Source organism: Liolophura sinensis, chromosome 7 (genome assembly GCF_032854445.1).
Source record: "Liolophura sinensis isolate JHLJ2023 chromosome 7, CUHK_Ljap_v2, whole genome shotgun sequence".
Taxonomy (NCBI): Eukaryota; Metazoa; Mollusca; class Polyplacophora; order Chitonida; family Chitonidae; genus Liolophura; species Liolophura sinensis.
The window spans coordinates 18370567-18386483 of record NC_088301.1 but is presented as its reverse complement, the minus strand read 5'-3'; the positions used below and the strand labels follow the sequence as shown (position 1 = coordinate 18386483).

General features: G+C 40.3%; 2 protein-coding genes across 2 annotated transcripts in view; both read right to left on the bottom strand.

Annotated features, from left to right (window-relative positions):
• The window catches only part of LOC135469689 (uncharacterized), a 352608-nt gene that overhangs the window by 211230 nt on the left and 125461 nt on the right, over nt 1–15917 (bottom strand). The gene's annotated exons all lie outside the window — the stretch shown is intronic.
• On the bottom strand, nt 1833–14285 carry LOC135469679 (arrestin domain-containing protein 3-like). Its single transcript, XM_064748232.1, has 7 exons — nt 13917–14285; nt 9987–10133; nt 7805–8031; nt 5638–5820; nt 5064–5246; nt 3988–4204; nt 1833–2011 (listed from the first exon to the last, which is right to left on the bottom strand). Exons 1-7 carry the CDS (start codon nt 14032–14034, stop codon nt 1833–1835), a joined length of 1254 nt encoding a protein of 417 aa, XP_064604302.1. The 5' UTR covers nt 14035–14285.

Below are 15917 nucleotides of genomic sequence, written 5' to 3'. Positions count from 1 at the left end.
TAACCAAAACCAGCAGATTTTATTTTACAACAATTTAGTAGCTCAACAAGAACAGATAATATGACTTATACAAATACTAAAGTACTTACGTTGAACAAGAAAGGATAGCAGTATCTATACAAATACTAAAGTACTTACGGTGTCAAGTTCAAACGGATGCATATATTCCACAATATATATACCACACAGGCAAAAATGCTCAGAGGCAAATTCACAATAGGGAAAATCCACAGTATAACTGAGTGTATGACGAAATACACAAAACTCCACACACTGGGTCCCTGTACTAATAAGCACTGTGTATACAAGATACAGCACAAATGGCCCACTAAAGTAATACACAGCAAAGGCATCCAAGCTCTCAATAACTCTCCTTTCTCCGTTCTCTGCTCTCTGTTTTCTCCGCTGCCTTCGTAGGTCTTATATAGCCTGGTGGAATTGTCTAGAATAAGAAAATTCTTGAACACTTGATGTAAACAAACAGGCACCGAACTGAGCGTATTCTGGAACATTCTAAGGTAGAGGCAGACAGCACTCCCTGAACTTAGCATATGTAAACAGTGGCAAGCTACATTTAGAAACTGACGGCAGTCCTGCACAGAACACTGGAAACATAAAAACCTCTGTGAAAAAAAAAGTAATTAAAAAGAAAATACGGATTTCATCAATAATTCTTGATACAAAATAAGGAGACAATACAAATGAATTTGTAAATGATCGATTGTAGGTGTTTAACTGGAAACATAAAAACCTCTGTGAAAAAAAAAGGAATTAAAAAGAAAATACGGATTTCATCAATAATTCTTGATACATAATTCACAATGTGCAGCTGCTTGATGACAATGGTAAACTATTAAAAATAAATACTACATACATATACAAACTTTAATTGATACAAAATTGTATCTATTGTGTGCAAAGAAGAAACTAGTTTGCCAGTTACTAATTGTTCCTTAGCGCCTGCTAATTGACCATACTGATAACTGGGAAGGGGAGAGGATCACCAGAGTGAAAGGGCCTTCATTCCTCTCGTGCGTGTAGACTCTGACTAACCAGTCAATCAGTATTTACGTCATCACGTCACGGGCTGTTCATTAACTAAGTTAAGAACCATCAGCCACCCTCAGCGTGCTATTCAACCTCTATGATCGGACTCTCCCACAGCCACTTACCCTGTTTTGTCAACTCTTCCACAAGCGTTCCGACCAGGAGTGCAGCTTGTGGGATGGAAAGGGTTGACAGATTACAGTATTTACATATGTGTACCACCATTTGTTCATTTTCTGAGAGCAATGAAGAGCTTAGTTCGTCTCTTACAAACTAACTCAGAGCTGCATGTATATGCCAATTTGTTTTTTGTCTTCCCTGTGTACAATGGAGTATGTAACTGACCCATCACAAACTAAGCACAATTAGTTCAACTGGATGTCTTCTGTGTGTACTTTTTGCGCAGATAGACACTTTGCAAATGCTGCAGTAGAATCGGTGCAACAGAGATATACAACTCAATGTAATTGTGTGCAATGCATGCGGCTTTTGGTGCCATCATTTTAAACCATTACAGCAAAAATAATCAACAACAACAACAACAAAAACACAAAAGAAAAAAACACTACACACTGATGATGCTTCAATCAAAGTTTTCTCCATGAACACGGTTTTGCTTTTAACCTTGACATGCCTGTTTTGCTCCATGAGAAAGTTGTGTATCCTGTCCTGTACAGTTTTTGAATTGCTCATGTCAGATAGCATAACTGTAAAGCAGAGTCTTGTCAGGTTACTACCATTGGATCAGCTTAATGGCATCAGCACATTATTTTGTAAGTGGCTCTTCATGTTGGTCTGTCCACTATAAATGGTGGGGACCACTTTGGGTTTTGGTTGCTGCTGTCCTCCCAGTTGTAGTAGGTATATCTGGGAGTGTACTCCAGGTTTCCACCTGTGTACTCATTGTCTTCCTCATCACGAATGGTCACCTTGCCAGACACACACTCAGCATAAGATGGCGGGGCTGAAAACAGAGGCCAATAAGATTCAAGCCCCCTAATTTTATTTATTTATTTATTTGATTGGTGTTTTATGCCATACTCAAGAATATTTCACTTATACGACTGCGGACAGCATTATGGTGGGAGGAAACCGGGCAAAGCCCGGGGGAAACCCACAACCATCCACAGGTTGCTGGAAGACCCAAGCACCTTAATCAACGATAAACATATCAAGTATGAAGACATTGTGCACCTCTTATCCTTAACAACGCAAGTGATACTTAGAAGATTGACAAAAAATTTAATATAGAGATGATGAACAAATGAGTTAATATAGAGATGATGAATGAATCAAAATAAAATTTCTTTCATTCGTTTAATTATCTATTTATTTGATCTGAGTTTTACCCTGTACTCAAGAATATTTCACTTATATGATGTTGGTCAGCATTACTGGAGGACATTTTTCTCACGAGAAACCAGGCATACTGTAAATCTTCAACCTTTTCAATCACTAAAGCACTTTTTTCAGAGAAATTTAAGCACACAATTATGATCAAAATGATGCTAAAATGATTCATTTGTATCACTAAAGACGCAATTTTCATAAAACTGTGCAAATTAGTTCTCTACATGCTACAATTCTCTAAGAATGCTTCAAAATACTACTTGCAGAGGCAGTTAAAAAGGTTGAAGAATTTGGGTAGCCTGGAAAAAGAAAATCATCTGCAAGTTTCTGGCAGACCTTCTATGCAAGAAAGGAAGCCAGCATGAGCTGGACTTGAACTAACAATGACAGCACTGGTGAGAGGCTCCAGACTCACTCTGCTGTGTTAACACACTAATCCCCAGGCCCCACAGGGATTTTCAGAGTATCCATTACATTATATTACATGAAAGCTAAGATGATCTGTGGATCTACTGGATTCTATTCCCGACCTTTACAAAAAGTGTCTGCAGAGTTGCAACAAATCACAGTGGTGTCATATTAATACAGTTGCCTTTGACAAGTAACTCCATTCCTGGCTGACTGGTAATGAGCAGGTTTCTAGATATGACAACGGAATAACGTCCTTTTGAGACGTGACTTTTCAAGCGGCTCAATCTGCCAATTTTAACATTTATTTACTTTTATTTATTTATTTGATTTGTGTTGTTTATGCCTTATGATGACGACAAGTATTGTGGTGAGAACAAACCAGGCAGAAACCATCCGTAGGTTGCTGCCAGAACTTCCCACGTACGGCCCAGGAGAAAGCCAGAATAAGCTAGACTTGAACTCACAGCCATTGCATTGGTGGGAGGCTCCTGGGTCATTGTGACGTACTGGCGTTATAGCCCTCTCAGTCACGGAGGCAATCGTAAATAAAACATCTTACGAAAACAGAAATAAATTTATCTTTTTAATTGTGACTCTTTGTGAGGTACAGTTCCTGCCAAAACTTCCTGTTTAAAACCTCTGATTTTGGCAAGTCACTGACAAACTATCCCTCGTCTGACATGCAGATACAATATACCCACCATATCGGGTGGCAAACAAGTGGTCTTTACTGAATGTGGAGAGCATCCAAACTGCCACACATGCATTGTCAACTGCTTGTTGGCACCATGTACTCACAAACAGTTTGAGAGGCGTAAGCACAAAATTCAATGTCCTGGGTAAGATATGATATATTTGAATTGTGTTTTATGCCGTACTCAAGAATATTTCACTTATACGGCGGGGGCCAGCATTATGGTGAGAGGACACCAGGCAAAATTCGCAGAGAACCCACAACCATCCGCAGGATCTTCACACATACAACCGGAGAGGAAGCCAGAATGAGACAGACTTGAACCCACAGTGACCGCACTGGTGAGAGGCTCCTAGGCGTCCTGGGTATGACTATGCGCCTTGCAAGACAATCATCTTATAACCACTCTGTCACAGGCCTCTTACCACAGCCTAAAAGAATAAAAACTAATTGCATGGTGTAAATACATGTATGTAAACACTCACGCATGTTTGGCGGTAACACCGGTGCTGACGGAGTTGCCCCTGGTGCTGGAGGCATGGCAGGTGATGAGGGATTCATGGTCGGGGCAAATCCCGAGGCTCCACCTGGTGGTCCAAAGTTAGCGTGTCTCTCCACAACTTTTTGGTGAGGAATTGAGCCAATCAGAATGTTAAGAGGGATCTGGAGGTCAAAGGCTGGCCCAGAAGGATCGACACAAAACTGTAAAAAAAAACCAAAAAAAAAAAAAACCAGAAAACAAAACGAGTCTTAAAATCCAAATACAAAATGTTTGATTTCCTGCCAGCTTGGAAATCAGCGATATTTGATATTAACAAGAGAGCTTTCAGGAGATGGCGAATGTCCCCCCGGGGGTTTATGTATATCCTACAGACCAAGTGTATCATGAAGTCATCATCACCATTATATCGGATCTTGTTCATTGGAAAATCTAGAAATAGATCAAATTAATCAGAAAAAGGTAGAAGTGTGACAACCACTTTGTAATTTACCACATTACTACCACCAAACAGCTTAAATGGCCAGGTCCTCAACATGTGCTTGTTTTTTAGTCTTACGATTCCCAGGTTTTTCAGCTCAGATTCTTAGTTCATCTACTGGGAGATCAAATTTTTCAACATCTCTTTTTCTATTGTCTTTTAGGTTACCTAATTTCTGGAATGACCACTGGGGTCTTAAGATAACTGTACATAACGCACCAAGACTTTTATACATGTATGTTATTTATTTGATTGGTGTTTTACACCGTACTTAAGAATATTTCACTTATACAACAGCGGCCAGCATTATGGTGGGACGAAACCGGGAAGAGCCCAGCAGAAACCCACGACCTACATGTATGTTAGGACACATGCTAAACTCCTACTTAAACAATACAAATCAAACATTTCATGTATCCTTCAATCAGGAGCCTGACTGCAAGATATTGACTTATATAATATATATATATATATATATATATAATATAAAATATATATATAATATCGTAAAATACAATTATACAAATAATTATCGGACACAATTTGTGAACACCCCATTTCTTAATATTAAGTCCATTCACCTTCAGTATATAGGTTATATCGATGATATTACAGCCGTCCAGCCTGGATGGGGGGATGGGTGGTATATGGAGCCTGTCCCCGGACCACACATCAGATCCCCCTGGGGCGATCTCACTGTGGTTCACCCTGGCTATCACTGTAGTGGAAGATTTGGTCTTTGAGCTCGCGTGGAAAGAGATGACCTGTGGACAAACACCAAATGATAATGACGATGATGAAAAGTAGGTCAAATATACGGAAAAAAACTAATACTACATACCAGCACTCAAGAATATTTCACTTATGCTTGAGCATAAGATGTACAAGCAGTAGAAACTGTAGGCAATTTAGGCAAACACAAGCCAATCAGAATTGGTAAAATAGTCAAACAGACAGGCATGAAAGTCTCTTTAACTAAGTTTGGAACCAAATATGATTAAATTCTGCCCAGAAGTACTGAAGATATCTAGCAGCAAAACCCAGACATTGAATGATGGAGCACACACACAGTATGTGTCTCTCCCTTTACACAACAACACAGTTCATTATGCATGCACATTTACATACACAGGTATGTACACGTTAAAGAATTACCTGTGATAGCTCAGCATACGAACAGGACATTTTGCGACTTGACCCGTTGGTGATTTCAGCATTGATGACAATGGCTTCCCCTGGGACATAGCCCATTCTCTCCAGACGGCAGACAGCTTCAATGGGACCAGACTTACAGCAGAGACAACACAGCGTCTTAGAGTTTTGCCCCTGGGGCACTGACTGTAACACAACAGGTAACTTGTCAATAGCAAGTTGAAAAACTTCATTTGTTGACTGCTGTTTAATTCTTATACCACTTATACAAGTATGATAGCATTTAGGTTTATGGGTGGAGGAAAGTGGTGTGCCTGATATACATGTCTATACATGTGAACAAAACAACATCTGCTTTCGAAAGCATATTCTTAATAGTGTATGTGCCACTCTCTACACTTGCTTTACATCAGTGACACCACTATGGATGAGCGCAGGTGCCACCATCAACATTGGCATTACATCAGTGACACCACTATGGACGACCACAGGTGCCACCATCAACACTGGCTTTACATCAGTGCCACCACTATGGACGACCACAGGTGCCACCATCAACACTGGCTTTACATCAGTGACACCACTATGGATGAGCGCAGGTGCCACTCTCAACACTGGCTTTACATCAGTGACACCACTATGGACGAGCGCAGGTGCCACCATCAACACTGGCTCTACATCCGTAACACCACTATGGACGACCACAGGTGCCACCATCAACACTGGCTTTACATCAGTGACACCACTATGGATGAGCGCAGGTGCCACCATCAACACTGGCTTTACAGCAGTGACACCACTATGGATGAGCGCAGGTGCCACTCTCTACACTTGCTTTACATCAGTCACACCACTATGGACGACCATAGGTGCCACCATCAACACTGGCTTTACACCAGTGCCACCACTATGGATGACCACAGGTGCCACCATCAACACTGGCTTTACATCAGTGACACCACTATGGATGAGTGCAGGTGCCACCATCAACATTGGCTTTACAGCAGTGACACCACTATGGATGAGCGCAGGTGCCACCATCAACACTGGCTTTACATCAGTGACACCACTATAGACGACTGCAGGTGCCACTCTCTACACTGGCTTTACAGCAGTGCCACCACTATGGATGAGTGCAGGTGCCACCATCAACACTGGCTTTACATCAGTCACACCACTATGGACGACCATAGGTGCCACCATCAACACTGGCTTTACACCAGTGCCACCACTATGGATGACCACAGGTGCCACCATCAACACTGGCTTTACATCAGTGCCACCACTGTGTACGAGCGCAGGTGCCACCATCAACACTGGCTTTACATCAGTGACACAACTATAGACGAGCGCAGGTACCACTCTCTACACTGGCTTTACATCAGTGACACCACTATGGATGACCACAGGTGCCACTCTCAACACTTGTTTTGCATCAATGCCACCACTATGGACGAGGGCATGTGTAAGCTTTGTAATTACAAAAATAAAGACCCTAATGCATTGTTCAAAACATCATGCAGAGGACACTAAACTCGACACCTCAGGGTGTCTTGATCTTAACAGTGGTTACAGTGTGCCTCATCCTAAATTTACATTAATACAAATTAGCTCTATAGTCTAGACGAGGCTTGAAAGTCAAGAGTAAAATCTGCCAGAATGATAACCCAGGAATCATCCAGGCTGAGGCACATTCCATCTAAACATATTTTAATGGGACTTTAGTTCATGCAAAAGTTTACTTAGCTAACACCTCTGAAGACCTGGGAGAAAACGTCTGCCTGATACCTGTGGTTTGCAAACTTGCCTACTACAATTTCATCTATGACTTAAGTTACTTCCTTTGCCAGTTTCTGAAAGTCCAGTGTTTAAAACGGATACAGAATTGACGCTGATTGGCTGAAAATGGAGATAGTACTTTCTAGGATAAACCATTCAGCCTTGGTCACGCTTGAATAAATGAACCATACCCAGAACTTCAGCTTAGGCTAGGCATATAAACCTGAACACTCCTATCTCTCACACCAGCCAATCAGAATCCATTCTGTATCCAATTAAGGGTTTACTTGGTGTGTAGGATCATATCCAACAGGACAACGGTAAAGCTTCAGCACAAATTAGGACATTCACCGTATCAACACCAAACAAGTCAAAACCACAACATACTGACCAAAGCCAAGGGTTCTCGGTTCAAATCCAGCAGGTTGATAACTGTGAAGGCAGCTTTGGTTTTGTGGTCAAACTTCCAGGGTTTATCAATGACTCCACTGATGGTGTATCGCACCTGCCCCACTGTTGTCTCGAACGATGAAGGGATACCATACGGAAGCTGTAACCTGAAGGGGTATGCGTGCTGGCCAGCAGGGTGAACAGGGTTATCCCCACCAGCCCCTTGAGCTAAAAAACAAAAACAAAATGTTATATACTGTAAATCTTCAACTGTTTCTATCCTCTAAAGCACTTTTTTCCAAATGTGGAAATTGTCAAGTGCTTCCCACAATAAATACATTTCATTATAATTATATGAACAGTCCCATTAAGGTGATAAATGGTTTTATCTACTTATGTATACATTGGATTGACCCTTAATACCACACTCCCGAATTTTCCACTTCTACGATGACAGTCAGTTTTAAGGGTGGACGAAATTGGTGTGCCCAGGACTGAAGTGTACCACACGTGAAGTACACTGACGCAAACCATATGAACAAAAGACTAACGGTCTGATGCAGGATAAGAAAAACTGTATAACAGACTGGCTCACGAGAGAGAAAAGTGTTTTATTATGTCTTCATGAACTTCCAGTACAGGCAAATTGCAAAGGCTTTTAAATACTTTATCTTATCACCAGAGATACCTGTACTTTCATCACTCATCTGAACCTATCTGTTCAGAACAGAATGTACATCTACACTGTTCACGGCATCACCATGCCAACACTACTATCAATTTCCATTTGTCTACCTGACAGACGTTTAGCTATTAACCAAAATTTTCATAGTCAAAGTGTATCAATGGCGTGTTTTAAAAATTCGCATATTTTCATGGTTTCCATGGCTGCAGCCATGGATGAGGCGTTCTTCAGTCTCAAAGCACTATTCTGTGTTATAAGTATTTGTTTTCAACGTAACATTAGAGATATTAACAGAGATTAACACTCTACTCTAAACCATCACATGATCAATTCTTATTGTACTGTTATCTTGTTTGCCACTGAAAGCACACAGGGGGCGCGTGACTTAATTACGGGCACCGTCCAGATTGTTTGTAAAACAACCCGTACATTCACATTCTCGTGTGAACGGGCAGGGGAGAGAATCAATAACAGCTTCTCTTGAACAAGGACAAAAGGAGAGACAGCGAGCCGAAAATCAATGATTCCACGCCACTTTGAGTTCGTGTACAAGATCAATTCAACAACACACCTGTATCACTGTTTGGTTCTTTTTTTTCACCTGTTTGTTTGCAGCAGCTCACCTTTTATTAACACATCTGCAATCTCACATTACCAGACTCAATAGAAAAAGCAGAGTTAAATGTCTTAGAAATCAATGGCTGTGCTGACCCGGATTCCTGTTCTTCGACCTATCTGCCTGATAAGTTATTAGTGACACTGATCTCAATCAAGCTTTATGCATGCTGATCACTGAACAAATGATTGATAGGAATTAGTGTGATCTCCAATCAACTTCCATTAATAATATACAAAGTGTACAGGCATGAGCACATAAATAGTTACAGCAAATGAACTATAAAATTGCATAACAGCTACGTGTAAGTTATCTGATTGGTGTTTTATGCCGTTCTCAAGAATATGTCACTTTAATATATGACGGTGGCCAGCATTCTGCTAGCTAACCTTCCCATTTACGACTGGAGAGGTAGCCAGCAAAGGCAGCATTAAACATTTTGGTCCAACTAACAAAATTTCATTGAATTTAATTAAAAAAAAAAATCTAAAAATATATATGAAAGTAAAAAATTTTTATGCATAGTTTTCAGCTATCCATTTCATTAGCCTAACTTCATTTCTTTAGTTTTCTTTCAATTTATAAGACAGGAAAATAAATGTAACTTCCTTGCTTGGCGTTCAGCATCTTAGGGATAGTGCAACGACTGGATAACCCATATCAGTATAATGGCTTGGGCAGGGTGGCTTACTTGCCTTCAGTAGTCATTTCAGTGCAGTGCAGTGCAGGAGAGTGAAAATCTGTGCTGCAACAAGGACGCACATGACACGTAAATGCATTCTAAGGACTCCGGCGTTGTCATGCGACTGAAAAATTGTTAAGTACGACGTAATACCCCAAGCACACACTCACTTGTTATAGATGACCTGAGGGTATACCCACCTTTTCCATACAACACCAAGATCTGACTGAAGTAGCTCTCCTTGGCTGAGTAATCGCATGTCTCTGTACTTTGGTCCTCGCCGGTGCCTGTGGTATGTTCTTCTGTCCAGTGGACATTAGCCCTTCCTTCGAATAGTAACCTAAGACCTAGAACAATAAGCATTTCAGAACCTCAAGACTTGAGACTTGGTGTGACTAACAGACAAGATCATCATGTGGCCTTAATGTTAACTTTTATGATTTCATTTCATGCTTGGCGATTTTTTGTATACATGTAAATACCATGTACAATAAATAAATACAATAAATACAAACTCTTAATTGAAGTAGTTCTATAAATTTAGTGCTGATACCATAACGGTCACCAGGGGACAGACAGAGAGACAGAGAGACAGGTGGACATGCATGTACAGGTGATACAACCACAACAACAGGTATATCAAAGGTTTTACCCAAATTAAATTACAGGGCCCAGTTGGTAGAGAGTGTATTAGCGAATACTGGTATTAAAGTCACATTTTGTATTTAACATTTTAGCCAAACTCGGCCAACAATGCAGATTATAATAGGTAGATTTATTTCATATTTATTATACTGTCACTTTCTTGAGCTAAGTACAAAACTGAAAACTTTGCTTCAAGTTAAATCTGGTATTTTAATACAATTTTGAACAACTGGGCACAGAGTAATATGGTTGCTTAAGTGTTTAGGGAGTGCACCACGATTTGGCTACAATACTGCTGATTGATTGATTTATTTATTTGATTGGCGTTTTACGCCGTACTCAAGAATATTTCACTTATACGACGGCGGCCAGCATTATGGTCAGAGGAAACCGGGCAGAGCCTGGTGAAAACCCACTGCAGATCTCAGAATGCCCTGTCCATGAATGATACACGTACATGCACCTCTCTTGTGATGTACCCATAAGAAAGCAGGTAACAAGTGCAACATGGGTGGCTGTTACAGCAAATCTCAATGCATGTACAAATGTTAATGTAACATTTTAGCTACCAGTACTCTGAACAAATACATGAATAGTTTGGCCATCATGCAATGATCATTTGTGAAAAATCTAATCAGAATGGCAGCAAAGTATGAAATGATTTGATTGGTGTTAAATTGTTTAACATGCACTCAAGAATATTTTATTTCAACAACAGCAGCCAGCATTATGGTGGAAGAAAAAGGCTCTGCCCAGAAGAATCCAACAACACTCCTGGCAGAAAAATACATGAACATGTAGGCCGACTATGTGAATATTAACATTTGAATTACCATCGTTCTGAACAAATTATGTTGTGGACATTGCGTAAAATTACACATTTAACGATTCAGAGAAGTTTTAAGACTGGAAGCAAAGCTTGGCACATGGCCGAGCGATCTCAGAGTGTATCCAAGTCTCAGTTTTCAAATCAGTCTTAACTCACACACAGACAAATGCACTGCTATATCATCCTATCTGCACAATATCCCATCTCCAACGACAATCACAGCAGAAGGCAGGTCACCAACGTGTGCACAGGACTGATCTGACAGGGCAGTCTGCTACCAGAGTCAATAATCTTATTACATTACATAAAGTGACATAAAAGACCTAAAATTTTGCCCAAAATTGCATTCACAGGCAAATACATGTCATAAAATATTCTTTTGGTGCTAGACCACTGCTTTTTTCAGTGGTATATCACTCTACCTTCCAGACAAACCACAAAGTCAATGTGCCTTCATACATGTAAGATCAGAAGTATTTTCAGAATCATCAAAATGTGCAAAAATTTCAACTCATTTACTGTACATGTATAAAATACATGTATATCCCAGTGGAGTTTAGAAGTGTTTCATTTGTTTGCACACTTTGGTCCAACCATCACTAAAACCTTTCACAAACCTGGATAATCCTGTATACATACACGTATACAACAAGACATGTACGTGTATACATGTAGCTTTGAACCTGAATTGAAGAAGTTCAGGAAAGAAGCTTGTACATGTAAAGTTTGTCACACAGTATAATTCAGCATCATGAGATACATGATATTAATTCACTTAGTGAATGATGAACGAGATCTGTCGATAGAAATCTGAAGCAGGACACAAGCGTTTTATGCACAAGTACATATAATTCGGTTGACTTTCTCCACTGTTTATTATCTCCATTGTTCATACAAATCCATATGGTTACCACGGCGACAATCTGCACACACATGAATTTATGGCGACTCAAGAGAACAAAAAGCTGTTTGATCTTAAATACTGCACAAGGAAGTCTCTTCTTTGAGTCTCTTTACTTTGTTCATGGAATTACAGACAATATGAGGATGGAAATCTCTTTGCAGGACACATTGCTTTGCAGATCAGTACCGCATGTACATTTACTCAGCTAATGAGATGCACAACAGGGAGAAGTGAAGCATTATTCTTCAATATCATTAACCATGCTGGACTATATGTGAATTGTTATTTGCTAGCTATTCAACGAAGTACAGCCAATAAGTCCTTATGTAGTCTTTGATTTTCCAAGCTTGACACGCCTCAAGAACAGTCTGGGTTTTGTCTTCCAAACCTTCAATGAATAGCAGCTGTCCATAAAAGCTTTTACCATCATAAAGTAATCCAGACTTAAAGATGATTCTCATTGGATGATCAACACTGTAACTGTTTTTGAGCTTAGAGCATCCCTGGCTTGAAAATTATAAACTCTCATTACATTATAGGTCTTAAGAGAAATCCTGGGGTTTGGATCAGCGGAGAAATAAGACAGTGCCGAACAAAATCCTCATGACAAGCAACATGCCTTAACATACATGTACATATAGCATCCTTGTGGCTTTACGCCAAACTGGCAATCTGTAAACATGTATGAATGTAATGGCAACCACCTGCTGATTTCTACTTCACATGCACATGTACATGTATGCCACATTTTTTTATTTGATATTATTTTTACTTGTTCAAGGCCATACTCAAGAACTTTTCACATAAAACGATGGCAATCAGTATTATGTGAAACTAAACTTTCAATGGTAAACCACTAGCCTATGGCAAGTAACTGATAAACTTTCTGACGTGTGTGAGAATGGCCATCAACCATCTAAGACTCCACAACCGACATCGAGAGAGAACCAAATCCTCTGTACATTAACAATAATACATGTACATGTACAACCCAGATACTGCCATCAATAACTAAAAGAGCCGGCTTAGTGATAACTGAACACACCTAGGCCAAATCTACAGGTACAACATTTGTACAGCGCATGGCTTGTCACTTAAAATCACTCTCCTATCGGGCAATAATATCACAATGGAATTTTTTTGTCTGGGCAATAATCATGGATGGGAATGGTTTGTCCAGGCAATAATGCCAGATGGGTATGGTTCGTCTGGGCAATAATGCCAGATCGGAATGGTTTGTCTGAGCAATAATGCCAGATCGGAATGGTTTGTTCGGGCAATAATGCCACACGGGTATGGTTTGTCTGGGCAATAATGCCACACGGGTATGGTTTGTCTGGGCAATAATGCCACACGGGTATGGTTTGTCTGGGCAATAATGTCACACGGGTAACATTTGTCCGGGCAATAATGCCACATGTATATCATTTGTGCTGGCAGTAATGCCACATGGGAATGGTTTGTCTGGGCAATAATGCCAGATGGGTATGGTTCCTCTGGGCAATAATGCCAGATCGGAAGTTTGTCCAGGCAATAATGCCACATGGGAATGGTTTGTCCAGGCAAAAATGTCACATGGGAATGGTTTGCCTGGGCAATAATGCCAAATCTGAATGGTTTGTTGCTTAAAATCATTTTACTACACAGCAAATCACATGGAATGGCTTGTCAGCTGTACATGTATATTTATTATTCCTTTTATTGTTGTTTAGCATACTTGTGTGGAGGAACATATGCAGGCATTTCTCTTACCTCTCATCTTCATGGGCTCCTTGAGGTCAACGCTAACGTAGCCCTCTATCACCTGTCCACAAAAATATACCGCCTGAGGGTTGTTCAGGAAAATCAAGAAGTGGTTCAGCTTTCCCATCCTGCTGAGCTTTTTGATGTAATCTCCTTGTTTAACTGTTCAGCTCACAACTGTAGTCATAAAATCCAAGTGTTCAGCTCACAGATGTACTTCCACAGTCCAAGTGTTCAGCTCACAGTTGTACTTCCACAGTTCAAGTGTTCAGCTCACAGTTGTACTTCCACAGTCCAAGTGTTCAGCTCACAGTTGTACTTCCACAGTCCAAGTGTTCAGCTCACAGATGTACTTCCACAGTCCAAGTGTTCAGCTCACAGTTGTACTTCCACAGTTCAAGTGTTCAGCTCACAGTTGTACTTCCACAGTCCAAGTGTTCAGCTCACAGTTGTACTTCCACAGTCCAAGTGTTCAGCTCACAGTTGTACTTCCACAGTCCAAGTGTTCAGCTCACAGATGTACTTCCACAGTTCAAGTGTTCAGCTCACAGTTGTACTTCCACAGTTTAAGTGTTCAGCTCACAGTTGTACTTCCACAGTCCAAGTGTTCAGCTCACAGATGTACTTCCACAGTCCAAGTGTTCAGCTCACAGTTGTACTTCCACAGTTCAAGTGTTCAGCTCACAGTTGTACTTCCACAGTCCAAGTGTTCAGCTCACAGTTGTACTTCCACAGTCCAAGTGTTCAGCTCATAGTTGTACTTCCACAGTCCAAGTGTTCAGCTCACAGATGTACTTCCACAGTCCAAGTGTTCAGCTCACAGTTGTACTTCCACAGTTCAAGTGTTCAGCTCACAGTTGTACTTCCACAGTCCAAGTGTTCAGCTCACAGATGTACTTCCACAGTCCAAGTGTTCAGCTCACAGTTGTACTCAGTCACATGTACTAGTGCTAATGACTACAAGTAGTTCACAACTGTGGTCAGCTTGTCCAAGTGTTCAGTGCTAAAATGCATACATGGACTAGTTCCAGTGTTCAGCTCAATTCTACTCGGACTTAGTGTTTCATAAAATCATTAATAATCAAGGCACATGTAGTCCAATAGTTCAGTTCATAATCACAGTCTGAATATTTTCTTCACAGTCAAACTTAAGATACAGTCAAAATGTTCTCAGCACAATAATACCTGTGAATGCAGAAAGTCCGAGTATTCAGGCTCAAAAGCACATTCAAACTGCATCAGTCTTCAGCAGATTTATAAGCCTAAACATCTGATTCTGTTAGCAGATATCTTGCCAGGATTGCTTTCACCATGACGTAGATTAACACCTGACACCTACAGTAAGAGGTAAGGACACACACATGTACTGGTAATTATTTAAAAAAGCTATTCCAACATGCAGAAACCCACTGCCCAAATTTCTCTCTGGGGAATAAGTTACATAAAATTATTAAAAGTTAAAAGTACATGTCAATGGGTGAGCTTTATAGAGATTAAGGTCTTCCTTCACCCACACCCTACAGTCACTACCCTCAATGATATTTCCCTTCAGCAGCTATGAACATCCTGATCTCCACCTCACAGCCTTATGTTCCCCTGTGTTATGCTTTGTGTCCTTCCCAGCATGATCTTCTAACTGCAGTGTTGAAATAGAGCTACACAGACATAAAAGTGCCAGGCTTTCAGGACATGCAAACAGAGAGCAGAACATATCAAAAGTAAAGGCACGTGGAAGCCGTGAAAATGTTATCACCACTGTATTCTAATTATATTACTCTATATGGAGACAAACCCGCCTTAAAAATGGGCAGTAGCTTTCAGGATTGGCATGTTCTTGAATTTATTCTACTGTATACTTTCTCACAAAGCCAAGGTGATCCAATCTTACCTGTGAAAATTATGCCAATGACATGATTAGAGGCAATCATATTTTCTTTTTTTTTTCCTTTCTTTTCTTCTATTCGTCTATTTTGTTCAGAAACACATACAGTATATACACAACTTTTTTTT

Bases quoted from the DNA above. Each gene is read 5' to 3' on its own strand.
- LOC135469679 (XM_064748232.1), bottom strand. From the start codon at position 14,034: ATGGGAAAGCTGAACCACTTCTTGATTTTCCTGAACAACCCTCAGGCG. The intron at 8,032-9,986 runs GTGGGTATACCC...TTTGTTTTTTAG, and splicing joins CTTGGTGTTGTATGGAAAAG to CTCAAGGGGCTGGTGGGGAT. The intron at 2,012-3,987 runs GTGAGTGTTTAC...CTCTGTTTTCAG, and splicing joins GGTGTTACCGCCAAACATGC to CCCCGCCATCTTATGCTGAG.